Source organism: Chaetodon trifascialis, chromosome 12 (genome assembly GCF_039877785.1).
Source record: "Chaetodon trifascialis isolate fChaTrf1 chromosome 12, fChaTrf1.hap1, whole genome shotgun sequence".
Classification (NCBI taxonomy): Eukaryota; Metazoa; Chordata; class Actinopteri; order Chaetodontiformes; family Chaetodontidae; genus Chaetodon; species Chaetodon trifascialis.
This window is the reverse complement of record NC_092067.1, coordinates 13,795,071-13,821,394: the sequence shown is the minus strand read 5'-3', so window position 1 is coordinate 13,821,394 and position 26,324 is coordinate 13,795,071. Positions and strand designations below refer to the sequence as shown.

General features: G+C 41.7%; 3 protein-coding genes across 7 annotated transcripts in view; 1 reads left to right on the top strand and 2 right to left on the bottom strand.

Annotated features, from left to right (window-relative positions):
• osbpl6 (oxysterol binding protein-like 6) overlaps window positions 1–4,907 on the top strand; it is a 35,950-nt gene extending 31,043 nt beyond the window's left edge. For all 4 annotated transcript variants that reach the window (XM_070975505.1, XM_070975506.1, XM_070975504.1 and 1 more), the window contains 5 exons: window positions 339–483; window positions 582–726; window positions 820–946; window positions 1,774–1,896; window positions 2,089–4,907. In XM_070975505.1, the coding sequence (XP_070831606.1) occupies window positions 339–483; window positions 582–726; window positions 820–946; window positions 1,774–1,896; window positions 2,089–2,200 (652 nt within the window). In that variant the 3' untranslated portion in view covers window positions 2,201–4,907. The remainder of the gene's footprint in view (window positions 1–338; window positions 484–581; window positions 727–819; window positions 947–1,773; window positions 1,897–2,088) is intronic.
• Window positions 4,908–5,489: 582 nt separating this feature from the next.
• On the bottom strand, window positions 5,490–11,617 carry prkra (protein kinase, interferon-inducible double stranded RNA dependent activator). Of its 2 annotated transcripts, XM_070976550.1 has the most exons (9): window positions 11,367–11,602; window positions 9,890–10,065; window positions 9,593–9,669; window positions 9,243–9,349; window positions 8,792–8,870; window positions 8,125–8,242; window positions 7,930–8,024; window positions 7,681–7,843; window positions 5,490–7,035 (listed from the first exon to the last, which is right to left on the bottom strand). In XM_070976550.1, exons 1-9 carry the CDS (start codon window positions 11,417–11,419, stop codon window positions 6,878–6,880), a joined length of 1,026 nt encoding a protein of 341 aa, XP_070832651.1. In that variant the 5' UTR covers window positions 11,420–11,602; the 3' UTR covers window positions 5,490–6,877. The 2 variants fall into 2 exon arrangements, with proteins under 2 accessions (XP_070832651.1, XP_070832652.1); XM_070976551.1 differs by lacking the exon at window positions 9,593–9,669 and having other exon boundaries at window positions 9,243–9,324; window positions 11,367–11,617.
• A 1,792-nt stretch (window positions 11,618–13,409) lies between these two features.
• Window positions 13,410–19,138, bottom strand: casp10 (caspase 10, apoptosis-related cysteine peptidase). The gene is made up of 13 exons (XM_070975828.1): window positions 19,030–19,138; window positions 18,364–18,652; window positions 17,565–17,670; window positions 17,245–17,380; window positions 16,726–16,805; window positions 16,569–16,611; window positions 16,298–16,317; window positions 16,174–16,204; window positions 15,978–16,076; window positions 15,757–15,839; window positions 14,406–14,526; window positions 13,796–14,294; window positions 13,410–13,613 (listed from the first exon to the last, which is right to left on the bottom strand). The coding sequence occupies exons 2-13, from the start codon at window positions 18,642–18,644 to the stop codon at window positions 13,457–13,459; spliced, it is 1,656 nt and encodes a 551-aa protein (XP_070831929.1). The 5' UTR covers window positions 18,645–18,652; window positions 19,030–19,138; the 3' UTR covers window positions 13,410–13,456.
• Window positions 19,139–26,324: the final 7,186 nt, after the last annotated feature.

Genomic DNA, 26,324 nt, shown 5'->3' with positions numbered 1-26,324 from the left:
TCGACTGCATGTGGTGAATAACGACGAACAGGATTGGAAAAGATGAAAAGGAGGCATCGTGCACAGTAATGAAAAAAGGAGTTTCAGTCCATTAATAATACACTTGATGGGTTTTATATCACCAGACAAAACGTTCAGACAGGAAAGCTGAAGGAGGAATCTGGCACTGTTGAATGAGCTGCTAAATCAAACGAGATCAAAATGTTTTTTCCGTTGAAAAAACTCTGAACTTCACAAGATGTCACAGTCGACAGACAAAGAATGTAGTTCCACATCGTCTGGTTTTATCTCGTTCTCGCAGCACATCAAGCCAAGCAGCTGTTACTGTGTGTCTCTAGGTTTGGAGATCACTATGAGTGGAACAAAGTCACCACCTGTGTGCACAACATCCTCAGCGGACGGCGGTGGATCGAGCACTACGGGGAGATCACCATCAGAAACACCAAAAGCAGCGCCTGCCTCTGCAAACTGACCTTCGTCAAGGTAAAGTATCTTCATCATCATCAACATCAGCGAGAACCGAGCCGTTTACTATAAAAGCAGATTAAATGTAATAAAGGGAAGTGGTATTTGTCTCTCAGGGAAACTACTGGAGCTCTAATGTGAATGAGGTTCAAGGATTTGTGATGGATCAAGAAGGGAAAGTGATCCACAGGCTCTTTGGAAAATGGCACGAGGGTCTTTACTGTGGTGTCCCACCATCTGCCAAATGCATCTGGAGGCCAGGTAGGCGCCGCTTATAACTGCTGTCACTGCTCACACATTTAGATGGGATCGACGAGGAAGTAAAGAATATTGTTTGTCTCCTCTCCTCGTCAGGCTCCATGCCCACAGACTATGAGCTGTACTATGGCTTCACCAGGTTTGCCATTGAACTCAACGAGCTCTGCCCCGAGCTCAAAGATGTTCTGCCCCGTACGGATGCCCGATTCAGGCCCGATCAAAGGTACGGCGTCAGATCCTCAGCTGCCTGATGCTGCTGCACCCCAACACACGCACGCGCACACACACACACAAAACAGTGCGACTGATTCCCCACAAATACGACTGCAACATCAGTCAACCTGCTGGTAATATTTGCTTTGTTTGATGAGTGCAGAGTGAATATTTGAGCTTTGTAATGCACGTGTTTTTGCTGTATTTGTATTAAGGATGCACTAATCTGATACTGATATGAGGCATCAGTCTGATCCTGGATCAGGTAGCAGTGACAGGCCGATTTGTTCACTTTTATGTTTACACCCGCCGGCAAACATTTACACAGAATATTGATTCCTGTTTATTTTGAATTTTTATTGTGTGAATTGTGATTTAATTTATTATAACTAGTTTGTGACTTAATTGTGATTTGTTATATTGTTTTATACTGGGATTTTACTTCCTGACCAGTTTGAAAGTTTCACACTTGAATTATAATTATTTTTTGTTTAGTTTTTTTGGCAAGTTGTTGTTGCACAATTATTTATTTTAATAATAAATAGTAATTCAGTCAATTTCTGTCTATGTATTTACTGTATTTGTTAGATTTTGTTTTAAAAAGTGGGGAAAGCAGTGTTAAAGTCAAGCCTGATGCTGCCTCACACAGTAAAGAATCGTCCCAGTGTTTTCCATGCGCTGAGGCACACAGCTTATGAATGATATCTGCTGATACTGATATCTGCCTCGGTATAGGAATGGTATGGGAACTAAGACAAGGTGCATCAGTACATCCCTAATTCGTGTGACCAGTTTTACTTCATGTGCTTACTGAAAAGTGATGTGTGGCTCACGCAGGCATCTGGAGGAGGGGAACTTGGAGATGGCGTCCTCAGAGAAGCAGCGCATCGAGGACCTGCAGAGGACAAGGAGGAAGTGGAGAGAAGAGAACGACATCAAACAGGAGCCGCTCTTCTTTAAGTAAGCCCAGAGACCAGGAGCCACATGTGGAAAACTCACACGGAAATATGTGCACATTGTTTTTATCTGATTTGTGAAGCCATGCGTGTGCACGTGGTTCCGCTTTCTAAATGTCAGCCAATGAGAAAGGAGGTGCAGGAGCCAACTAGATTTTATCACTCACAGCTGTCGCTTCTCTGTCGTTTCTTCCAGGAAAGTGGTTGATGCCAATCACAGGGAGAGGTGGGTCTCTAACAACACGTACTGGGAGCTCCGCAAAAACCCTGGCTTCATCAACATGGAATATACGGTGAGCCTGTGGTAGCACATGGACCGACATCACGCCGCCATCGCACACAAGAAGGCCGTTAACCTATGCACAATGAGGTGTTGAAGAGAAACATGTTGAGGATGAAACGTCCGTGTGCATGAACTGCAGAGCTGAGGGATGGCCTGATGCCCAGCGACCCCGCAGAGGTTCTGTGGCTCTGCCCCACGGTCACCCATCCATGGAAACATCCCACAGGATCACCTTCATTGTGCTTGTCGAAGCTGGGTCGTCAGGCCAACAATCGTACCACTCCTAATGTAGATCTCTCCTCGGCTCCTTTGACTTCTGAGTATGTCCTTGCCTTAAAAAGACACCCATACAACGTCACACGACTTAGCGCTTTTTCGTTGAAGCCATTTGATTTCTGACAGCAGTTTGAGTTAGACTAGTCTATGAAGTAGACCTTTTGATTACTTACAATACCGTGCATGTTTAGAAAGCAGCTTTCACTGGCATAAAGCCGTATTTACTATATCATCAATTATTGTAGAAAAAAGAGGTATTTTTATAAAATATCTTGGACTTTAGTGAAATAGCATTATGTGAATTGGCAGATTTTATTTATTTTTGCCTTTTAATACTGTTGAATCTGTGTGATAGCAGTACTCTCTCTCGGGAAGCAATTCATTTAAAGCGAATTTGGACCGCGTCAGAGGAAGCCCGGCGTCCACACATCTTTTCAAACAGCAGCGCTCAGCTCGTCACGTGGTGGACGGAGAGGTAGGATTCAGATGTAAATGCTGTTGATGGGATGTGGGACACATCAGCACAGATCTGTGGCGGAGTCCTGTTTCTCCTCACGGCGGGATTTTGTGTAAATAGAGGGACAGCCTCACCAGCCCTCCCATCCCAATGTCTAATTTTAAACATAGTTACATGAAACCAACTCCTCTGAATCACAAGGTTACATAAATACGCACATAACACCTTACATGGTGAGTACACCCTTTCTAGTGTGTGGGTAACAGTGAAGTGAGGGACTCACTCACTCAGAGCTTCATAAATAAGAGTGAAACATGAAGAAAAGTACGAGGCTAAACACTCATCTACACCCAGCCAATGTGCAATCGTTTTTAAAAATGACCCAAAAATTAATAACAAATTATTATTTAGTTCACCAAAGCAATCTCTTAAATTTACATCCTTGTTCTGAGGAGCAACCAAAAATTTGAATTAAAAATGACATGAAAGCAAGAAAAGCGGCAGCGTTTCTCATCACAAGCAGCTGTTTGTTTGCAAATTTCTTCATAAATTACCGACATTAGAAATCAATTATCATAACAGGATCCTCTCAATCAGCCAGAAGCAAACAGTTAATTCAGTATGAAACAGCAGAGCCACCCGCAGGTCGTCCCCTGACAATGCAGCTTCAGGCCACTGAAGGTCAAAATTAGGGACATCAGAGTCTGCTGCTCTTTTCCTGACACACTCTGGATGCTAAAGACAAACACATCTGTACAGCAGCAGCTACCCTGCACACGCTTCAATGTGTCTGATTCCCCGGAGACTTTACTGCTACGATCAGGGCTTCTGCAAAGCACCGGTCACTTATTTGCAGTTTGTGTGTTTATTGCAAAGCAGATTAGCTTTAATGTTTTAACTAGCGCCCCCCCTCCCCCTCCTCCTGTGTTACAGAGTGAGAAAATATAACACGGGGCTTTTTACTGAAATCATGATACACAAGTAGTCACACGTCGTCACACACCCCTCGTCCAGGATGAGGACACTGAAGGAGAAAAAGCGAATATAAATATGTAGAATGAAAACTATGTGAAGCATCCATTGTGTGCACTGTTCATACGGTACTGTAGATGACAAACCAAAAAGGTAGTACTGCTTTGCATCCATATCTTTTTTTTAATGTACTGATGTGCTTTTAACCCCCCGATTACAAACTCAATGCTACAACTCGTCCGCGTCAGTTTCACTTGCTGTGCCTTAATGCATTTATTAATGCCTCACAAACACACTAATGATAAGAACCCCCATGCCAAGAAGGTATGCCATTAACAACTCTGCACATTACCCAGTCTCCACCTGACTACAGGTGATAAATCACATCGATAGACAGCGTTTAGGATTTAGCTGCGAACAAAATGTCTTGGCTTACTTTTCTAAGCGAGATGTCTTTGACATCAGGAGAGAACAAAAAAAAGGTTGACTGTAAAACGCTTGCAGTGTTCAAAAACTGCTCTGCTACTCCAACATGTAACCAGTCTATTTTTGGTGATCACTGTAAATACAGCACACTTAGAAGAGGGGTCACTACTGCGAAAGCTGATTCCTGTCTTCTCCTCCCACATCAGTGACTGAATCAGCGCTTGTGTGAGGGAGGTTTGCGCAGTGTTTGGTCTCATAGAGTCAGACTGTAGTGAAAAAAAAGTAATAATCATGAAAACCTCCTCATGCTTTCTTCATCCATCGTTCTACCTGCATGTCTAGACAACTTAGCCTGCCAATGAATGTTGCAGATGCCTTACTAAAAGAAAAAAAAAAGGTTTTTGTTTTCTCAATTGGACTCTCCTGTGTGTTTTGTTTTGCACTGACATGTATCACAAAGCACTGTGTCAGCTCAGTTTCGTTCAGATCTATTTCCCAATGGGTACCTTCTAAAGTGCAATTTTAACAAAGTACATATCTTTCCATGAACACTGTACACTGCTGCTACATAGTGCTTGTTCTAATAAAACCGTAAAACTCAGCCAATGAGGACTGTGTGCTTTCTGTGGAAAAGTCCCTCACTGTTGTCCACGTGAGGTTTCAAAGTGGTGGAAAGGTCTGCGTCACTTTCCTGCAGAGCGCTTTACAAACGACCTGAGCAGCAGCCTTACCCCTGGTGGATGCAATATTTTTTTTCCTAGGATGGCAACAATGACCTGCCCTACTCTGCCTTTGATTGGCTTACATTGATATTCTTACCCAAACCAATCACTACTCCAACCACCAAAGGCAACACATGCTAGCCAATCACAGACTGAGTAGGGTGGGTCCATTCCCATCCTAGGAAAAAAAAGTCAGCATTTTGTGTGTTTACAGCTTATTTCTGTTGCCTCCAAGTGACCAAAACAAGTCAGTTGTTGCAAGTTTAATGTTTACTTATGTTAGCTGCACTACAGAGCTGTCAACATCACTCAGAGTTCAGTGTCAAACATGATTTACCAGAAGTTTGTCATTGTTACATAAAGGACCAACTGTGTAGCCGTTATCAATGAATGTAACCCCGCTTTTGAATGTCAAGATTATTTTTGATTGATGTGAAGAAGACCACTGATGTGACATAAGAAAAATGGGTTAAATCGGTCAACTTTTATTATGTAAAACTCAACAAATTGTCATAGAAGTATTTCCTCTGACTGTTTAAAGAACTTCAATAACAATCAGCTGCATTATTTTATGTGATTCTACTAGAAAACGTAAGATTACGCTTGATCCAGACATATCTTGTTTAATTCAATGTGGACCACAAATGCAGGCCTGTAGTTAATACTCAGAGAATGAGTCACTATAACTATCTCAATAAGACATTTTCCTCAAACCGTTGAGCCCTAAAACACCGTCTCTAGAAATAATTAAAATCAATGAATCACAGATTTCCTTTAATATATTTAATACATCCTTCTGTATGATCGATATGTGCTTCCTTGTGTCTTTCTCGCCATTAAACCACACAAATCAAGACTGAATGGACCAGTGCACAGGCCCTGATGTAATTGCCTTTGTCCTAATACAGCAGGACGTGCAGCCTCATAAACTGACATGCTGCCAAGTGGTCAGCTCCCACGGGGGAAGTTTCATTCAATAACACAGTGACGGCTCCTGAACGCACCGCAGCCATCTGTTCTCTCACTACTGTCTATTATATGAGCATTAACAGAAACCAACACTCATTAACATTTAGTGTTTATTTTATGGATTCATACACATGTTCTCCACTAGAGCTCAGTTTATACAGATTTATTAAATAGATCACATGTACTGTTGGCACACGTATGGATTTTGAGAGTCGACCAGATAAAGACAGCATAGATGGAGGAAGGAGCAGGAGAAATCTCTCTTTCTTCACTTCATTTTCAGGTGACTTTTGTTTGCAGAGAGGCAGATATCTCTGGAGTGCGTTAAAAGTTTAAGATCTTCTGTTGCTGTCAACAACATACAGCTTCATATATTCTTGCAGGGAAAAACTATGTGGAATAAAAAAAATAAATTCAACTGAAAGCTTAAAACATCAGCAAACTCACTAAGAAATATAAATAAATAATCTCCACTTGAAAACTGGGGACAAATAAAGCACCACCAGCTCAAATTCTGCATGTAAAAAGGTCATGAGGAAGAGTTTCCTGCTGTTCCTGCTTCTTTTCCACAGGAACATTGGCTTAAATATCATCTCAAGTAAAACATGACGGTACAGCCTGAAGACAAAGCGTATATTTTCTTCTGAGCTTTGAGAGTTTGCCTCAAACACTGCTCTTAAGTTGCCTGATTCAGGTGCACCTTGAGTTACTGTAGAGCCCGATCTGCTCGGTGTTGTACAGAATTATAAAAATATACCTTGACCTCACATCGTCGACGGGCAGGAAGACTCGTGGGAAGAACGATCTACAGCTTCATCATGACTGGACATCAGCTGATATATGTGACAATGGAGGTGAAGCAAATGTCGACAGTGGTGTTTTACTTGATGGAGGCCATGATCTTGATGTACTGGAGGGCGCTGTGCGCTGCGTCGTTGTGAGCGTTGCTACAGGAAATGCCCGTGCCGTGGCAGACGGTGACCGGTGAGGTGGACAACTCTGCCAGGCACTGGTACTGTCCGTTCACCGTCAGCTCATCTGCAAAACACAGCCGGGCGCTTTACAACAAGGCACGACCAGCAGGAATGAAGAATGCCACGTTTCCTTTAAGATTTTCATGAAATCGCACCCTGTTTTTGATATTTATGGTCAGCATAAATCAGCATGTGTTTGTTTTCAACATGTGCTTGTTGTAACATGTATCAATACATCAAACTCATGAATGTGCCCTTTAAGCAGTGGCTGAGACAGTCATCCAGCTCACCGAAGCGCGTCTTGCTGCGTCCTGAAAAACTATCCCCATCCGGGTGAAATACCAAGTTTTTAGGGAGTACCCTCTCTGTATAGGAGTTTTCATCCATTCCTGCCATGAATTCATACTGTCTACCTCTGCAGGAACAATGCATGGGTGTAATCCAGTGTTACTGTTTGTACTTTTATCGTACTGATATCAGCCTTATTGTTCACTGTTGACTCTTCTACAATCCTATCAGAGCTGTAGTATATTACTGCGACCTGCCGCCGCTGCTACACATCAACAGAGACAAAACACACGACTGAGAGGAAACAACATATTTCATTACTTCCGTCGTAAACTCATGTTAGTTTTCTGGTGTGTCTTTCATGTGAGCGGAGCGAGGAGCCGCGGGAGCTGAATGGAAAGCACTGTGTGTGTTTTCTTACCGATGTCGAAGTATGTGACCTCAAAGCCCTGCTCCTTGGACAGCTCCAGCATCATCTGAATGTAATCTGTGTTGGGAATGCTCAGCGGGTTTCTCCTCAGCAAAGACATCTTCTCCGCTGACGAGTTCCTTAAGTTCTCAAAGCGGACACTTGGTTTAGGAGTCTGAAAAATCAACATGTGCAAACTTAAAAGGATGTCGCCGCTGCCTCCGGAGGTCGCTTCTCGTGGGCGACAAATATTTGACGTACCCATGTGATTTCAGAGCAGCCTGACAGACTTTGAAGCTTTGCCACCATTTTCTCTGCAGCTGCCTTTTTTGCCGCCTTTTTTGAACTTCCTGCAGCTGTCAACACATCAGGCAGAGATTCAGAACGGGATGGACAACACAAGAAAACACAATCACTTTCAAAGATTTGACACGAACGTCCCAAAAATGTACACACCCTTCTCTGACAGGGACTCCATCCGACACGTAACAGTGAATTCTCTCTTGTGTGGCGGACCGGCCTCCGTTAAAACTGTGTACTCGGGAAAACGCCATCCCCTCTGCAACGCTAACTCCTGAAATGAATGAACGAGGACAGGGAAAAACTGGGACATATTATTAATGCTGTGTGCCACTTTCAACTACTTTGTTTACTCATATTTGGGTGGAAAATCATCAAATAAATACACACAGAGACCAGACACACAAACACACACACTTCAGAGGACATTACCCCAACTTAAACACATTTCCTTGAGACTTAGAAACCATAACCATCAGCACTATTTGCTAACACAATGCTTGCATAAGCAGAGTGTGTGTCACAGAACCTCTTTCTTTTCAAATCAGCAGCAATGCAGCACCAATGCTGTCTCTGTGGACTCTGCATGCAGGCGAGCTGCAGCAGTTCAGCAGCCGTCATGCACAGGTAGAGATGGGCAGTGTGTCCCAGGCCTTAGCCTGCACCCTAAAATTTCATGAGTCACGTTGCGGGGACTTGGGTTTTGTCCCCGTAAGGATGGAGACTTCCTGCAATGTGGCTGTTTAAACAAATTTATGCCACCACAGCATGAGTGTCACACACACCTGAACAATAACAAACCCCCCAGCTGTGATTTACACACCTGCAGTATCCCCACTGAATTGGGATGGTTGTTTGTTTGTGCTGCAACACCATTACTCTCAGACTTCACAGGCACGTTCCTGTTGGGAATTACATGAAAGCAGTTACGACAGCTGCAACAGATCAATACTCAATTCAGACAGTAAAGCAGTTTGATGTACGTACTGCAACACTGCACGGCTAAAAACAGCCAATACGAGACAAGGCTTTGGCCAACTAAACTCAGGGCTGCAGCTAACATTAGTGTTATCATTGCTTCCTCAATTTATCACCTCAGACAATAGTGAAAAATGCTCTTATAATTAACCAAAGCCCAAACTGAGGCAAATAAATTCAGTTAATTATCATAGGAGACAAATTTGAGAACTCGTTTTTTTCCTTAAAAAGACTTAAATGATTCAACTCAATTATAATAACTGCAGCCAGTTAATAATAATTTCAGCTCTACTCACACTGTTCCAGCATCTATCTGCAGAATATTCAGAGCAGCCTCTGCAGCCAGATGTTTAGCAGCCTTTTTACTGGGACCCTGACCTGAAACACAAGCACAATACACACACTACAGATTGTGTAATACGTTAGAAAGATGGTTGCACAGTCAGATTGAAAAAAACAAACATAGCCTCAAGTCATAGTGGCTAAAAATGAGATATTCCTGTCAGACAAAACATAAATCTCTGTGTTGAACTCCCTCAATGTGTTTTGTAATGCAGAAAGCAAAGGTTCACCCAGGAGGCGACTGGAAAGGAAAATCTGCCTGAAAGATGTTTGAAGATGTAGAGACTGGATTATTTCTAATCACCTCAACACTGAGAGCTTTGCAAATGTTTCTCATCCTCTTCTCTGGACCTGCACTGTTCTGTCCCTGAAGTGAGATACCTTGGTTAAAAAAAACAAAACAAGGAATGTAGAGGATACATTTAAGAGTGTACTGCAGCAACAGACACAACTGACAACAAAGCAGAGGTGACGTAGAGGTAATATGTTTGAGGCTGGAGAGCTGTTTCTGAATGATCAGCAGATGGTTTTCAGCTCAGATCCACAGCTTCATCCAGTGACAGGCAGCTGTCAACAACAGCGGGGGTCAGCCGTCACTGACCTGTGCAGCTAACGTCTCCGATCGTCACGCTGAAGACGAAGCTGGGCTGGTGAGCCTCTCCCTCAGCCTTCTCCATCACATACACAGGAAGGTTGCCACTTTTGGTGCCATATTCATGCAGGATTTGAATCGGTGTCTTCCCGGGGTTGGGCCTCTGCGACTCCTGTATATTCAAGCTGCGTGAATTAAACAAGCAGACGCAAACTGTTAACCAGGACCACGTCAGCTGGGCCGAAGACAAGGAGATCTCTTCTACAGTGTAATGCAATCTAATGAATGGAGCCACAAGTGAATGTGGAAATAGCCATCTTCATTTATATGGAGGCAGACATAACACTGCAAACATATGGAAATATAACACAGTGCATGCAAACTGACCAAAAACTACAGCCTCAAACAAAACCACAGATGACTCAATTCCTCTCTAACACGTCCCTTTCTAACACTTTTAATTGTGATTGACAGATACACTATTTCTCAAGGGACCACTTGGCTGCACACTTTCTATTTTGACTGATTCTCCGGTCTCATACTTCAGTCTTTTCACAGACTCTCAGTCAAGGCTTTTTTTTTCCCCATATAATATGAACAGAGAGAGGAGAGAGGATTAACAACAACCCTAGTAAAAAAAAAAAAAAAGAGGATATCATCTTCCTGCGTATGAAAGGCTGACTTTCACTTACAGATGCAGTTTTATGGCCTTGTAATTCAGGGAATGAGCGGAGTGCAACTTTTGGGTCAAGATGAGAATTTGCTCTTATGACCATGTTTTACTGCACAAATGTCTCTTTTAAATCTTCTGATTTTGGTTTGGTTCTGTTTTTTTCTTTGATATGAACCAAAGTATTTTATTGTTTCCTCACTGCAGCTAGCTGACACATCATAACTAACGCTGTAACCATATGCCATTTGCTATTCTGCTTAATGAGGCTCTTTACTTGTCATTAACTAGATATTTGTATAATTATTGCGCAAATTTGACTCGAGAATTTCCTGTATCGTTATGAGACAAACGGACAGTTTCGTCCATCAGGCCTGAGACGCTGAACGTTAGCCAGCTAAGCTAAGTCAGTCAATTCAAGGCAGCTACATGTTCAGTGATGCTAACAGAGGGTCTCTGCAGGATAACAACAAGACCCATCTCAACAAAAATTCAGTTAATTCATCATTTGGAGAATTTAAATGGACCTGAAAACCTGTCAAAATACGCAAATACGCAAAATAGCATGCCCTGCTAAAACAACAGCCAGATAAGATAATTATGACATTTCTAAAGTTTAAGTTCATAATTCATGTTGAGCTTCACTGGCAAAATGTAACTGTTGGAAACTGTACAGCGCAATTTAATCCCAGCTAAATTTGATATATTTCAGCATTCAACAGCACATGTTTAATACTGTCCACATGTTAACATTCACGTTTAGGACACTTTAAAGACGCTAAAATCAGAAATAAAGTGCGTTCAGGTTAAACTGACCTGGTGTCGGCGGTGGTTTTCACTGCTGCTGGTTGGTATCCCTCCTGAGACATGCTCCGTTTTCTTTATTTTATTGCGTTTGAATTAAAAAGCTCAGACGCAGCTTTGAGGTATTTTTCTCGGCATCTGGTTACGTTATCATGAAGAATATGAAGTAGCTGAAAAGCGCTAACTCTTCACTGAAGCCTGGCCGGGGAAACTATCATATCATATCATATCATATCAACATCCGGGTCACCAGCGGGTCAACTAAGGCCACCGTGTTGAGGTAAAACGTTTACCGCCACCTACTGGTGATTCTATGCAGGCGCCTGCCTCACAGTTCAGACTGCAGGGCTTCATCAGGGGTTTACTGCATTAAATTGCTGCGCTGTATTACTACCACACTGTGAAAACACTCTAGCACTAACTCTAATACTACTAGTAAAAGGCCTGCATTCATACTCTTACTTAAGTAAGAGTGTAATATTATCAGCAAAATGTTCTGAAATTATTATTATTATTATTACTACTTTCCTTTGCTATTTACTGCAGCATAATATACATAGTTTACACATTTACATATTTCATATTGTTTATTTATGGTTGATTTATGTATTTGTATAGAACATTTTTTTTTTACATATATCTGACATATTTTTACCTACTCCATTTCTTATTTGCTAATAATGCCCTGCTTAATTTACCAAGTCTGACAATAGGAAAAAACATGCTTGCTTTTTGCAGGATGAACCCTCCTCATATGTAACACTGTTTATTTTCATGGCTGGATATCACTTATTCAGAACCAGAGAGCTGGAAGAAAACACAGGTCCAAGGTAGAAAATGTTGGAAAGTTTTATTTTTGTTGATTGACCTTTATGAAATGTATGTGCTGTATGTACGCGTCTATTTACATGTCTATCAGGGTGGGAATATAGCACTTAGCCAACAGCCAAATGATGGTAAAATATGAAAGTGGCTGGTTGATGTCCACAGTTTAAAATGTCAATTTCCCACCCTGATGTCTACATGTATATACAGTATTTGGATATGGATAGTGGATATATAAACTGAGGGCACCACAGTGCAGCCCTTATTTTGTAATCTACTGAAGAAACAGGGAGGGGCTGGTTTTCTGTCTTCATGTGCATTATTTCTTTTTAAAGAAAGTATATAAAATAGGAGGGCTGCAGGTACCAGTTATTTATTATAAATGAATATTCATATCATATATCATTGAGTGTTCTGATTAATCAGTCAATCATTTTGTGTATAAAATGTCACAAAATTGTGGAAAATGCTCATCTCAAGTTTAAGTCTCAGAGTTTGAGGTGACACCGTGAAACTGCTTTTGTTTAATTAACAGTCAAAAATCCACATATACAGGCCTTCTTCACAGCAGGCCTTTTGACTTGTCAGTAATTAAACAATAATGTAATTATTATTATTATTATTATTATTATTATTATTATTATTATTATTATTATTATTATTATTATTATTATATTATTTTCCCCCATCTGTTAAGTTATGGAAGTAATAAAATTTTTATTCATATAAACAAACAGAACAAAAAGACAATTGACAAAATATTTTCACATTGGCAGCGCGTAAAACAGTAACTGTTCAGTTGACAGATCACTGTGCTTGAGCTGCCTCGAAGATTTTGTGGATTTCTGATTGTGACTGCTGTATGTGTACAGCCACATTTAATCACAAAGGCAAATGAAGCTGCACAGAGAAAATGCATTCTGCTTAAAGCCTCTGTCAAATGTCCATGTACAAAACTGCATGTGAAATAAAATAGCAGGAATAAAAAGGACACTGCAATTAATTTTAAGCCAATGTGCAAAATTAGCTCATACAGTTCAAAATTCAATTCAGCATAGTAATGTTGACAAATCATCTGAACTGAAGGTCCACTCACAGGCTTTTTATGAGCTTTTAACCATTCTCACTGTCTTCATCAGTTAATGCAGCCAGCTCAGGAGTCATTTGGAAAATGTTAAAAATCAACATTAAAATTGTGAACGGTGATCAAAAACACTTGTATCTCAGGGATCATCCCACATGTGAGAGAAAAGGGCGGCAGATTACTGTCGTCAGTGTCACAGGACGGGAGGAGGGGCTGCAGGGATGGGAAAGACCACTTTCTTCCTGAGTGAGAAGGCCGGTTGAGGCATCTGCTTTTTGGCACCGGAGGAATCGGTCCTCTGGCTAACATCTGCGTTCACTTTTGTCAGGATAGACACAAGGTCACAACCACTGGGGGGAAAAATATCAAAAGCTACATTAAGAACATCATTGGCTTTAAGGAAGCCAAGGAAGGAAAGTAAAAGGTATAATATTGCCATCCAAAGTGTGGTATAAAATGAAATGACTGAACTAATATTCAGTAACTCAGAGCTGTATTTAAATACTACTTGAGTGAAAGCGCTTGCACTAACCTGGGCACCATCTGGACGAGGTTGTGGCACAAGGACTGAATAAACCACGTGCCATTTTTCCTCTCTCTGAAGGAGACGAAAGAAGGAACGGTGGCCATTCCCAGCAGGAAGTCTGCATCAGATGGGATGGAGTCTTTAACTTCTATGGCATCGCTCCGAACGTGACTGCGTGCACGGCCGTCAGTCTCGATGTAGACGGCCTTCTGCTCGCGGACGCCCTGGCAGGCCTGGATGAAAAACAGCTTAGGCTTTTCTGCCAAAGACGAGCAATTCTGTCCATTGAAAGGCGCCATCAGCTCCTTAATAGTGACGGTGCCGCCGTCCACGCCATACACACTTCCTTCTTGGCCGTGGCTCAGAATGCAACACACCAGACAGTCCGTCTGACTGTGGTTTCTGCTGCCGAGCTCCTGCATCACAGACAGCATCTCCTCCCTCTTGCAGTCCGTCCGCGTCTCTATCTCGAAGCCGAGCCACCGAAACACTTTGTGCAGACACTCTGGAAGGCACGCAGATAAACGCGAATACATGCAAACACAGATGCAGAGCAGGGATGGAAAACATGCACCTGTGGTCATCTGAGATTTGAACTTAATTAAACATTCATCACCTTCATCGACCATAGTCCCCTCCCGCTTCTGGAGACCTTTTCCAGAGTTCGAGAAGTCGTAGTTGTTGACTATCAAGCAGACACCTCTCTTTGCTGCTTTCATGGGATATGTTCTCAAAAGCTGCAGAGATAAATCCAGATCAAATGGTTAAAGTCACACAGGCTGCAGTGTAATCAGGGACAGACTGACCATCTGCCATAGCGGGCATTTTCCCGGTGGGCCGACGTGCTATTTGGGCAGATAGTCAGCCACTTTTTATTTATTTTAAATATTGGTCTGACCAGCCCATAATACCAGACAGTCGATCGGCGGCTCCATAACATCGTTAAACACCAACCCCTTTCGCTTTGGTTTAGCCAGCATAATGCATTCGAAGAAAAAAAAAAAAAAAAGTCAGCGCAAGACTGTTCATAACCACCGACCGGCCCTCGACACAACCAGTTATAGGAATCCTTCAGGGGATGACTTCACTTGCATCTCTTTTCCTTGGTAAGTTCACAGTTAATGTAATGGAAAAGACACAGATGATCCTCTCATTCTCTTTCTATCTGTCACACACATACAGGATGATGCCTTCTTTTTTAAGGATTTGCCCAAGTTCACTGGCCTTCTTCATTCAGCACTGTCTGGAAAACAGTGATAATCAGATCAATCAGCCATGTCTGTTATTTCTCTTTCCCTCTCCCTCATTCATGTGTCATCCCTCTTAAGTTTTCAGTTTCTACACTGCTGTTTTTATCTCGAAGACTGACCAATAATTAAATCTCTCTCTCTTTCTCTCTCAAACATACATACACAGAGTTCAAAGTTCATTCAGGAGTTCAGCTACATTCAACCTTTTGGACTGGGTTAGTTCACAATTTACTAGTACTACTCTTGAAAGAGTTAGCATCTGATCCATCATTTCTCATCTCTATTCTTTCTCTTTTCTTCCTCCCTGAAACACATAGGTACACCCAATACGATGAATTCTGCTTAAAGATCCATTACTGTGATGGAGTGGTGGAGTATACTTTTTTTCTAGTGTTAATAAATTACACTTTTTGGAAGTATTTAATGTGTCCACTCTCACTGATTCCTGCTAACTCATTGCATGGCTTAAGGTACGTGGCTTTAAAGAGCTGCACAGTTGGTAGACACATTCAAGAGACAGAAAAGACTAAAAAGGTGCGCGTTATTGAATGTGGTGGGCCGGTATGGTCCAAAATGCCAGGGCCAATTTTTTGTCCCAGTCCGCCCCTGAGTGTAATACTTGCACTTATAATCCAATAAGGTACTTTCTTTTTACCATAAGTTCCACATTCAAACAAAAGCTTCGGTCTGCACATTCAGGACGACTTTACGACTTACTGTGTTTGTGCTGGTAGTTTGAGATATCTGATTTCTAGAGGTGGTCTCGTTTTCTTGCGAAATTACGAAAGCATCAGTTCTCCCTGTGGGACAGATGATCGCAGAGTGGGAGGGTGATCATTTGGTGCAAAGATGAAGAAACACAAAGTCATATTTGAATAATTAAAAGGTCTGGCATGTCGTTTCAACGACAGCTCAAAAGAGAAAATACTTCAAACGACCTTTGAAGGGGACGCAGCTGCTGGTTCCAGTGCTTAAATGACTCAGTCCGTGTGACAGGACCTCACGTTCATCTTCACAATGTACCGGCCGCTGATAATCTAGGAAAGTGAAACAAGAGGATTCAGAATAAATCCAGCACGCTGCACTTAAAAACAGATTTTAGATGGAAAACAACCGACACGAAGCAAGACTCACCCATTGAAGTGTTGGATGAATTCACAGTACACTGTGTGCGACACAAAGAGAACGAGCGTTAGAGACACAGAGACATGTCACCATTTATCCGTCATGTAAGTGTGTTTGGATGAGAGACTCTCACCTTGGCCAATGGCTGAAACTCTTCAGAGAAGAAGGAAAAAGGTGATTAGGGTTATAACTCTCAACAAAAAAGCAACAGCCAGCATGTTCAGTGAATCAATGCAGCGCTTTTACATAGATGAGGAAAAAATAACAATATCTAAATCAAGTTTGGAGGCTCATTTCCACCACTCAGAAGAAAAAACTCCATCACCTGAGTTTTGTTTATCACAGTATCGCCACAGCGCAGTCGACTGAAACCCCCCAGTTCAGGAGATATGAGCTTTGTTTACCTGGCATTTCACTTGAGGAAGTCCTCTCAAGAGACTTAGGGTCCTGATGACAGGACAGAAGACAGAGATGTTGCAGACAGAATTATGTGTCAGACACATGATGCGTGACACTGCAGAGGAGTGACGATAACATAAAGCTGGAAATCAGACAACGCACCCGGCTCGGCTCAAAATGGTACGTCCTCGACCTCGGCCGACTTGTTTCCTGAGCCACGGGGCCTGAGTGAGGCGCTGCGGCTAAAGATGACACACGTGAGCCATGAGTAAGACGATTTACAGACAGATTAATGAGCAAATATTAAAATTAGATGGGAATGGAGCATTAACTACAAGCAAGACATTAACAGTTACAGCATCATCACCGTCACCTCATCCTCCCTCCATGACCTGCACGTATCTAAGTGGCAGCCATGATAAGAGGAAGGAAAGATGTTGCAACGCTTCCCTCTGTATCTCCTTTAGAGACAGTGGACTATCGTTTCTATATAAGGAAATTTCTACAAGGAAAGAGGTAGTGCCGGTCCACAATTTCTTTAAGCATCAATATTTTTTGTATGATTGCAACACAGTGATTCATTTCTGTTGCCTCTTCCTTCTCCAACCATCCTCCCTGTCCTCTGTGCAAGCTCTGTTGAATTCTGAAGCAAACTCTTCGAAGGGAAAGCTGCTGTCTTACCCTGCTGTGCTTTAAACTGGATGATCTTTTCTTTCAGCACAGGACAGACCAGCTCAATTATGGACTCCAGGATGTCTAGATGAGTGTCACTGATGTGGTCCATGCGCTCCATCTCCAGGAAGACCTCCAGTGTAGTCTGAAGAGTGAAGCAAACTTACAGTTACTCTGAATTTCACCATAAGGGCATGTGACACATACCTCATAGCAGAACCAGATTTGAAATTTAGGTGCACGTCGGATACAATTAACCTCATAAGTAATTTAAAAATGTCTTTTTCGTCTCTTCAGACATGGGTTTCAAGCACTGAAGATGCACTCACAACATGATCCTCCAGTTTTCTACGTGGGAGCGTATCCTTTAATAAGAACTTCATTTGTTTCAAGTCTGGATCAGTTAACTCCTCAGACAGGTTGTAGAGCAGCTTCCTGGAATTACACAAAAATAATCAAAAGCAAATTAAATTGTTTGATGCCTAACTGTACAAAGGTCACTGGAGTATGTCACCACACACCACTGAGGTCAATGGACTTCCCTAACACATATTAACTCAAACATGTGTGTGAGTATCTATGCTTTAAATGTGTACTTCAGTGTTCACAACAGCAGTCCTTGCTCTCTTTGTGTGGCACGACGGTCGGGATCTTTTGTGCGCATTTTTTTCCTGCAGCTGCTGATCTTTTCGACACTCACACAACTGAATTCCTCTTGCAAAGTGAGTTTTTTTGCATTCAAGCCACAGATTTTGAAATTTTCGCCACACATCATTTCACAAGCTCTAAATGTGACTAACTAGCAAAAATATTTTTAGAAATGCCCTGTGCACAAACAGCTACTACTACAGCATGAAGGAGTGGATTCATGGCTTTGTTTGGGCGTGACACAGAGCGAGAGACAGACAGAGGCAGAGCTTTAAAGCAGATGTCTCAAGACAAAAACGGTATGAACATGACTTAAGTAATCTGCGGGCACAAATCATTAAATCCAGAAATCACTAATTGGAGAGCACAGATTTGTTTTTCTTTCCCCCTCCCAATGACATTTCATAAGCTCTGTACTGGCTCTGATGCTGTGTAACGTATCATGGTCCAGTATTTACTTAAAAACAGCAGGCAGTGCACCTGTATGGAGAGATGAGGCTCCTGTCTGCAGATACTTGGTCAGTGAGCTGGAGGTCACGGACCAGACGGGGCCGATGGATGGCGAAGAGAAGCTCAGTCAGCAGGTGGGGCTGCTCAGCAGAGAGCAGGTCTTGATCGGCCAGATTAGAGAAGAGGTCGCTGGCCGACTCCACCGAGGACAGGTGTCGGCCCAGGAGGTCCGTGCAAAGGAATGCTAGAGCTTTTACCTCATCCCTACGCAGGCCATTCCCCGCCTCTAACAGCAGCTTCTGGAAATCCATTTAGTGCACTGAAAAGCAGACAGAAGGTAGGTTCATTCAGCAGTTAGGCCTGACGCCTTAGAGCATTTAGTTTACTTCTGCTGTTTGATGTAGTGACACTGACCACAGGTAACTGTGGTAATAGGTGTGGATGACAATCAGGAGGAGCTTTTATATACTTTATTATTGTTATTATTTTAGCCTACATGTTGAGAGAGACAGAAGGTCCAAAGAGAAGAAGGAAGCAGGAGGAAAACAAATTGTGAGGAAAAAGTGCATAAAGTGTCTCATCTCGTGCAGACGCCATCAAAAGAGCCTGACGTACCATCACATGATCACAGTAACACTTACAGATTTTTGGTCAGATGTATGCAGGCTACTTTAAAAACATGCCGCGCGGTCTTACCTGTGCGCAGAAGAGTTTTCAGCAGGTCTGACGCAACACGATGTCCTTTATCCTCTTCAACATACTTCAAGTACTGTCCGCGACTGTAGTCTGCTGGTATTTATAGTGTCTGCTGTTTTTTATAGTGTTTTTTTTTATCGTCCACACGGACTTTGTTGGGAAAATTTGCAACTTCCGCATCCACTTCTTCGAAACAAGTTCTCAACTTCTCAACTCAAATGAGGAAATGGGCCGACAAATCGAAAGTAAGTAACAGAGAGAGCGCACGCGGAGAGCGCACGCGGCCTGACGACCAGTCAGGGTCCACTGTGACGCACATGCCCGTATTTGGAGACTTGTTTTTCTGCTTTTTAATTTCTCGAAACTTTTTAAAATTGAATATAAACTTGAACATTGAAATATACAACTAATGTTAGAAGACGAAGAACTTTACTTTATTAAACATGTGACTTTATGCACATTCCATGCTTTGAATAACACAACATGCTTCATGCCTCCGTCCATCCATTCATCCATCCATTTTCTATACCGCGTATCCCTTTCAGGGTTGCGGGGGGTGCTGGAGCCTAACGGGCGAGAGGTACACCCTGGACCGGTCACAAACACACAAACATTCACCAGTCAACTGACTGTGTTTTTACAGTCAGTTGACTGGTGAATGTAAAAACAGCCTCCTGGAGGACGTTGAGCACGTTTTTGTCCTGTGGGAGGATGAGCATGTCTGTGGTTGGTCCCACTTCCCACATGAATCGGCATTGGTCACCATTGGTCACTGACCATTGGTCTTCTTGCAAGTTTTTAGTGAGGGTTACTTAAGGAGGAGGATACCAGAACATGCAAACTCTACACAGAAAGGTCCCCTTTTTCCTCGAGCAGGCACCGAACGCAGGGTGGAGGACACGCTACCAGCGCCCACAGCGGGATTCGAACCTGGACCTTCTAGCTGTGAGGCGACAGTGTTACCAGTTGTGTCACCGTGCCTACCAGAATACCAGCCAGAGCATGCAGTAATCATAGTCTGTAAAGTTAAAAAAAAAAGAAGTAATACATGTTAAAAAATATAATAATAATAATAATAATAATAATAATAATAATAATAATAATAATAATAATAATAATAATGCCTCAGGAAGTTCAGCGATGATCAGGAATGACAAAATGCTGACTGTGAGTTCCTGATTCTAGACTTGAGCGGGCAGAATACACCCGGTGTGATAGTTCTGTTCATATTTTAATCTCTCAGGATGATACTGACAATGATGCCCTTCTTTGTGTAATCAAACTAATCCAGTATCCTGGACGACCACCGGTAATGAACATCATCCCAGAATGTTTTACTGTACAGTCACGAAGCAGATGATCTGTCGACTCAATATCACAAGAAGTACAGCACACACAGTCCAGTTCAGATCACAGTGTAAGGAACTCCTTTGATGGATTTATTCCTGAAAAGACGTTAAAGTGAACTTCCTTAGCTTAGGAGGGATTTCTACATTAATCCAGAGAGTCAGTGTGCAATGTGACAGCCTCACCACAGCACACCTTTACATTTGGATAGACAGTTTAGACATTTATTCTTTGATTTTGTTGCCTGAATTTGCTGACTGATAGTGTATTTGCACAGTCAAGGATAGACAACTTAGAGCCACAGTACATGTATTTATTGTACTCAAAATGAACAAACAAGTAATCCTACAGTTATGCTGACATGAATCGTCTGACAGTCTGTCACATAAAAACATGACTTTTCATGTGAACATATCACACAGGAACATGCCAGCAGTTTCCTTTATCAGGACACCTTGTGTATTACCACTAATAAAGTCTGTCAATGACAAGATCAACCAAACTCAGGACCTCAGATGTCCTTTAAGTACCTTCTAAGTTATTACAGAGGAATTTTCGAGTTTCTCAGTGAGGAGGAAAATACTGATAAAAGCTAATGTGTGTGGACATAATATGATTATTTGTGATAGTGTTTGTTTGATTTGGGTTTGGTCTTCAGGGTCTTGATGTGTCCTCTGCGTCTCACTCTGACACTGAGCCACGCCCGGGAGTTTGCTCCTGAGCTGTTGAATCTGAAGGACTCTATAAAGGATACACACACACACACACACACACACACACACACACACACACACACACACACACACACACACACACACACACACACAATTAGTCAAAATTGAAAAGGCAATAGATCAAAACTCTTTTTCAGAAATTGTGGGGAAAAAATCTACTCAACCAAGATAGCATTGCAATACTGAATGGCAAAGTTTGGATGAACAATTTCTAACATTGATACCAAAATCCAGAACACTGTGGCTTAAACTGATCTCAAATGTGCAGAAAACCAGTCTAAAAACTGGGCAAAGAAAGAAAACAATCTTCAAACAATGTTGGTGAGTCCATCAAGGTTGCAACATACAGTATATCTGTTTTCAACATATGACTACTCATCAAAACTAATGCAAACTGTCCAGACTCTGGACAGCTCATGATAGGACCCAGAAGAGAGGAAGTTCTTCTTCCTGAGCACAAGCAAAGCAAGACCTTTTGCACAGACACCATGATTCAGCTGTAAAACTGTGCAACCAGAGAAGAATTAGAATAAAACTAAAATTACATTACCAATAAAGGTAAGATCGCAAACTAGATTTGGCAGATAAAGTGTCATTGAGTCGGTCCTTTTATACCAGGAATATCTTAATTAATCTAACAAGAGCACTGGATTCAAACCAAGCTGAAAAGTACAACTTGAGTTCTGTAAAAACAAAAATACCGAGAGTTCACAGAAACTAGAGGTGCAGAGCAGAGCTGGGACAATCCCCCTTCAGACTCACACCAACACAGAGCAAAGCTATCTGAACCCAGATGAAAAATACCTGGATGGACAAAGGTCAAAGGTCATCATCCATCAAACTACAAGGAGCAGCTCTGATTCAAAACTGAAACATCATTCATTATCACTGTGACACATTTATCAGCGATAGAATACCACTCAGAGGTGGAAGAAGTACTCCAATCTTGTACTCGCTTAGCATAATTACCATGGTATAAATATGTACTGGTGCAAGTAAAAGTCATGGATTCAAATTTTTACTTTAAAAAGTAAAACACACAAACATTTTGGCATCAAAATAAACTTAAAGCATCAAAAGTAATTAAAGTAAGTAAGGTATTCATGCAGAATCATGCAGCAGGATGGCTCCTGTCAGTGTCCTTATTATATGGCTGGATTATTATTTTTTATTCATAAAGGTGTAAAGCAACATTTTAAAGATGTCTCTGCTCAAGGATTAGTTCATTTTAACTGCTTCATATTCTGTTTGTAGCAATGCATCATGTTTTATGGGTTCATTACAGGTTTTCCATGGGATTAAGTTGTAAAATAAACGCAGGGGAATAAAAAAGTATAAAAAGCATAAAACAATCACACTCAAGTGCAGTACATCTTAGTAGTAGAGTTGTTTTTAAGTACAGTACTTAAGTAAATGTACTTCTGGTGATTACATTCCACGAATAATAATGGCAATAAAAATGATGATAATAATAATAATAATAATTATTATTATTATTATATAAGAAGAAGAAGACAAAATTAGACAGCAGTGATGTGAGTATATGAGTTGAGTGTGTGTGTTTTTTGGCACACTTACTGTCAGTAATGAGGGAGTGTACAGCGGTGACGTGTCTTCGCCCCAGGCCGTGACTCCTGGACAGCACGCAGTCCAGATACAGATCCCAGAAGACCCGGGCCAGGTCCCAGAACAGCGCCGTGTGTTTGCTGTTGTCTGACGACCTGAGGACCACCATCAGGTCCCAGAAGGCGGGCACCGTGTCAGCGATCCTCGGGGAGCGCATCTCCAGCAGCAGAGCCGAGGAGGAGTCCCAGCACTGCGGGTTCGCGCGGTGGGCCGTCAGCGGGTCCACGTGAGGCGGCTTCTGGCCCTGCACCGGGACCGGCACGACGCACACGCAGCTCAGCACCAGCACCGTGACCGCAGGTGTGTTCAGGAGCACAGGGGCCATCTGCAGAGGACACAGCACAGGTCTGCTCTTCATTTATGAGGTAAGTAAAGCTACGTTATCAATTTAGTGTGCTAAATTTAGTGGCTCAGAGTGACTCCTTAAAACACACAATTCTTTCAAATAAAATGCTTTTTTTTCTTGGGTTTCTTTAAAGTTATGTATTGTTATGTATAACTTATTCTAGTATTATAAAGTCTAAACATTTGAATTACTGGACAATAACTCGTCTTACATTCAACAATAATCACCTGCTCTGCAAATTCAAATCCAATCCAAATGTGCAACGGAATGAAATGTAAATAATAACATAAAGGAAGCCGAAATAAAGAGCAGTCAGAATGAAAAAAGTGTACTTACCACTGAAGCCAGGCCGACTAACGCGAGTGTTGATTGGAGTTTGGTAAAGATGTGTTGGGTCGTAGTGACGTCAGCGCCTCCCTCCTTTGTGAGTAGTGTTGGTCTACTACCTGTCGCGTTTGTTGGTGTGGTTTTAAAAAACACGTGCAGGCTTATTTGTAGAATAACTTGAAGAAAACGGTGGTACCATCATCAGTATTATGGGATGCCTCTAGATCAGGTCCAGGGAGTCAGGTCAATTAAAAGTCTGATATTCACCTTTACAATCCACATTGCTCTCATTAAATGAGAAATGAGTCTTGTTCAGTGAGCGTGTGTGTGTGTGTGTGTGTGTGTGTGTGTGTGTGTGTGTGTGTGTGTGTGTGTGTGTGTGTGTGTGTGTGTGACTCTTCTGAGGTTTGTTCTGCACACACTCATCAACCTGGTCATCAGGTGGCTCTTCCAGCTTATAAATGATCAATACTTTGATTTATAAGTAGTATAAGTATCTCTTGTGGGAGCTTTCCTGCTATCATGCTATCCAAAAATAAGAAAAACTGAGTAAATAAGTCAACTTTTACAGATTAAGATCCTGCCTAATGAGATAACATGTATTGTACTTTTACATCCACCTGCTCTGACCGTATGATTGGTCCACTTAATTAAAAGACAGGTTCAGATTTTTTTCAAGTCTATCTTAACATAATTCTGTATAAAGGCTACCTGTAGAGCCGCAACTCATGAATATCACCATTATTAATTATTATTAGCAACAGTTAGATTATTTTCTCAATTAAATAATTCATAATTTCTTCCATAAAATGTCATAAAATAGAGAATAAAACATAAACAATCTGACCTCAGAAACTTGGGTGGTTCTGAATTCTGTAAAAACAAGCTCAGTCATGAACATTATTCCAGAAAGTGGTACATGAGTTACGTTTCTATGCTTTTACTGAAATGTCACATGCATACCTGAACTCACACATAATTACTTTCGCAGTGAGAGGCCGACGGTAAATGCACTGGGTGGGTTTCTTACTCAGTCATTCATTCTTCTGATGATGCAAAGAAGCAGACTTTGCGACAATTTCCGCTGCAAGGCCTTAATTATAACTTTTGAATGAATACCATTTTCATGTCCCTATTGAAACACAAAATGTAATGTTAGGATGCTTCTTGAGAGCAAGAGAGGCTGGAAGGCACAAATTATTATGATTATATGAATTATCGCATAGTGAGCATGTGCTACGAAGGAAGGACATTTGTCGGACAGTCCACGCAGGTTTTTTTTCCCCCACACACTGATCATCCTCGTCATACAGATCAGTGATTGTCCCCCAGGGTGCAGCTGTCAGGGGACATGTAAAGATGGTGGTTTATTTGATTTGATTATTTTTTTTAACTGACTGATCATTTATGTGATTCTTCCAAACAAAAATGCCACATATTAATTGGGTCCAGCTTTTTTAAATGTTAGAATAATCTCCTTTTGTCTTTTATGTCATTGAAATCTGAATATTTTTGGGTTTTGGACACTTTTCTTGTGTCATTTTTCACCTTTATCTGCTGATGAATCTATGATGTAAATCTTCATCATTAGTTACAGATCAAAAACATCGTTCCTGTGAAGAAATAATTAAATCATATCACACTGAATCAATGTTCAAACATCAGTTACATACTATGGAAGATGCGTGTGTGTATTAAGGCTGATTAACCCCCCCCAGTACCTACCACATCACTGACCTGTAGATGGCGTTTTGACAGCAGCAACTGTAGGTCATCCTGCTGCTCCTCCACAACCAGTAAGACCCTGGTAAACCACACACCCTCTAAACAGCTTCACTGCTCAGTTGCTGCAGGTTTAGTAGCATTGCCGTAGGGAAAGGACATCAATGCTGGAACAGAACAAACATGTATATTCTGACTTCATCCTGCAGTTCCAGTTCAAAACTCCAATAGAAAAACAGCACATTTTTATTTCATCAAAAAGATCTGATCATTTTTCATAGCAGGTCAGAGTTAGAGCTAAAATTGAGTTTTAATCAAGTCGGGACTCAATAAATGTTGCATGAATGCATTAATCTCGCCCTTGCTAAGATTTTTGCACCATGGTCACATTACCTTCACATGAATACACACTGCTGACCTCTGTGACAGTCAGCAGCAACATTTAATTATCATTATATACCTCCAGACTCTCCAGATGTGTTTCTTGTTTATAGTGAGGGGAAATTACGACACCTGGTGGACATGTGACACCACTGCAGCTTATTTAATCACCTGCTCTGTGTGTTTGTGCCTCAGGTGGAGCGATGTAGCAGTGATGAGGCTCCCTGAAGGCTCGCTTTGCATCATCACACACACACACTTTCTACTATCTAATGTGTGTATCTGTCCCTCTCTATGTGTGTAGGAATGGAGAGGTGTTAGAAGGTAACAGCAGAGGTTTTCACTCCATCCTCTCTTCTCCTCCAGTGAACACCTCCAGTTCAAAGTAAGCTTGCTCTGGTCAAACTGCGGCTTTATATTTAATTTCTAGCAGCTGTTGTTTGATTTTAGGTGTCTGGAAAATATGCCATAATCAGTGTTAATGGGTTTAGTGAACAACACTGCATGCAAAGCCACCAAAAACCTTCATGCTGTTCATGAAGGAGCAAAGGTCAAATGTTGAGACTGAGAGAGTGCAGCCATAAATTCAATCCCAGGAAAGAGGAAAAGTGTGTGTGTTTGCTTCCTGACTGTCGTCTGTCCACGATAGAAGTCGCTGATGAAGGAGCCAAATATTGAGCCAGGCTCAGGAAGAACAACTGCTAATAACACCCTGAAAGTAATGGCACTAAGACCATTAGTGATATGAAATGCAGCAATATATGCAAACATATATTGAAGTTGTCTACACTAATTCATAAAGTTAAAATGTA

What these genes read in the sequence shown, in the direction of transcription:
- prkra (XM_070976550.1), bottom strand. Translation starts at nt 11,419, where the DNA reads ATGTCTCAGGAGGGATACCAACCAGCAGCAGTGAAAACCACCGCCGAC. An exon ending in AAAACCACCGCCGACACCAG is followed by an intron (nt 10,066 to 11,366) that starts GTCAGTTTAACC and finishes TAATTCACGCAG; the next exon opens with CTTGAATATACAGGAGTCGC. An exon ending in GCAAAGCTCTCAGTGTTGAG is followed by an intron (nt 9,350 to 9,592) that starts GTGATTAGAAAT and finishes CACAATCTGTAG; the next exon opens with TGTGTGTATTGTGCTTGTGT.
- casp10 (XM_070975828.1), bottom strand. Translation starts at nt 18,644, where the DNA reads ATGGATTTCCAGAAGCTGCTGTTAGAGGCGGGGAATGGCCTGCGTAGG. An exon ending in CCAGTTTAAAGCACAGCAGG is followed by an intron (nt 16,806 to 17,244) that starts GTAAGACAGCAG and finishes TGTCATCTTTAG; the next exon opens with CCGCAGCGCCTCACTCAGGC. An exon ending in AAACTACCAGCACAAACACA is followed by an intron (nt 14,527 to 15,756) that starts GTAAGTCGTAAA and finishes TTATCTCTGCAG; the next exon opens with CTTTTGAGAACATATCCCAT.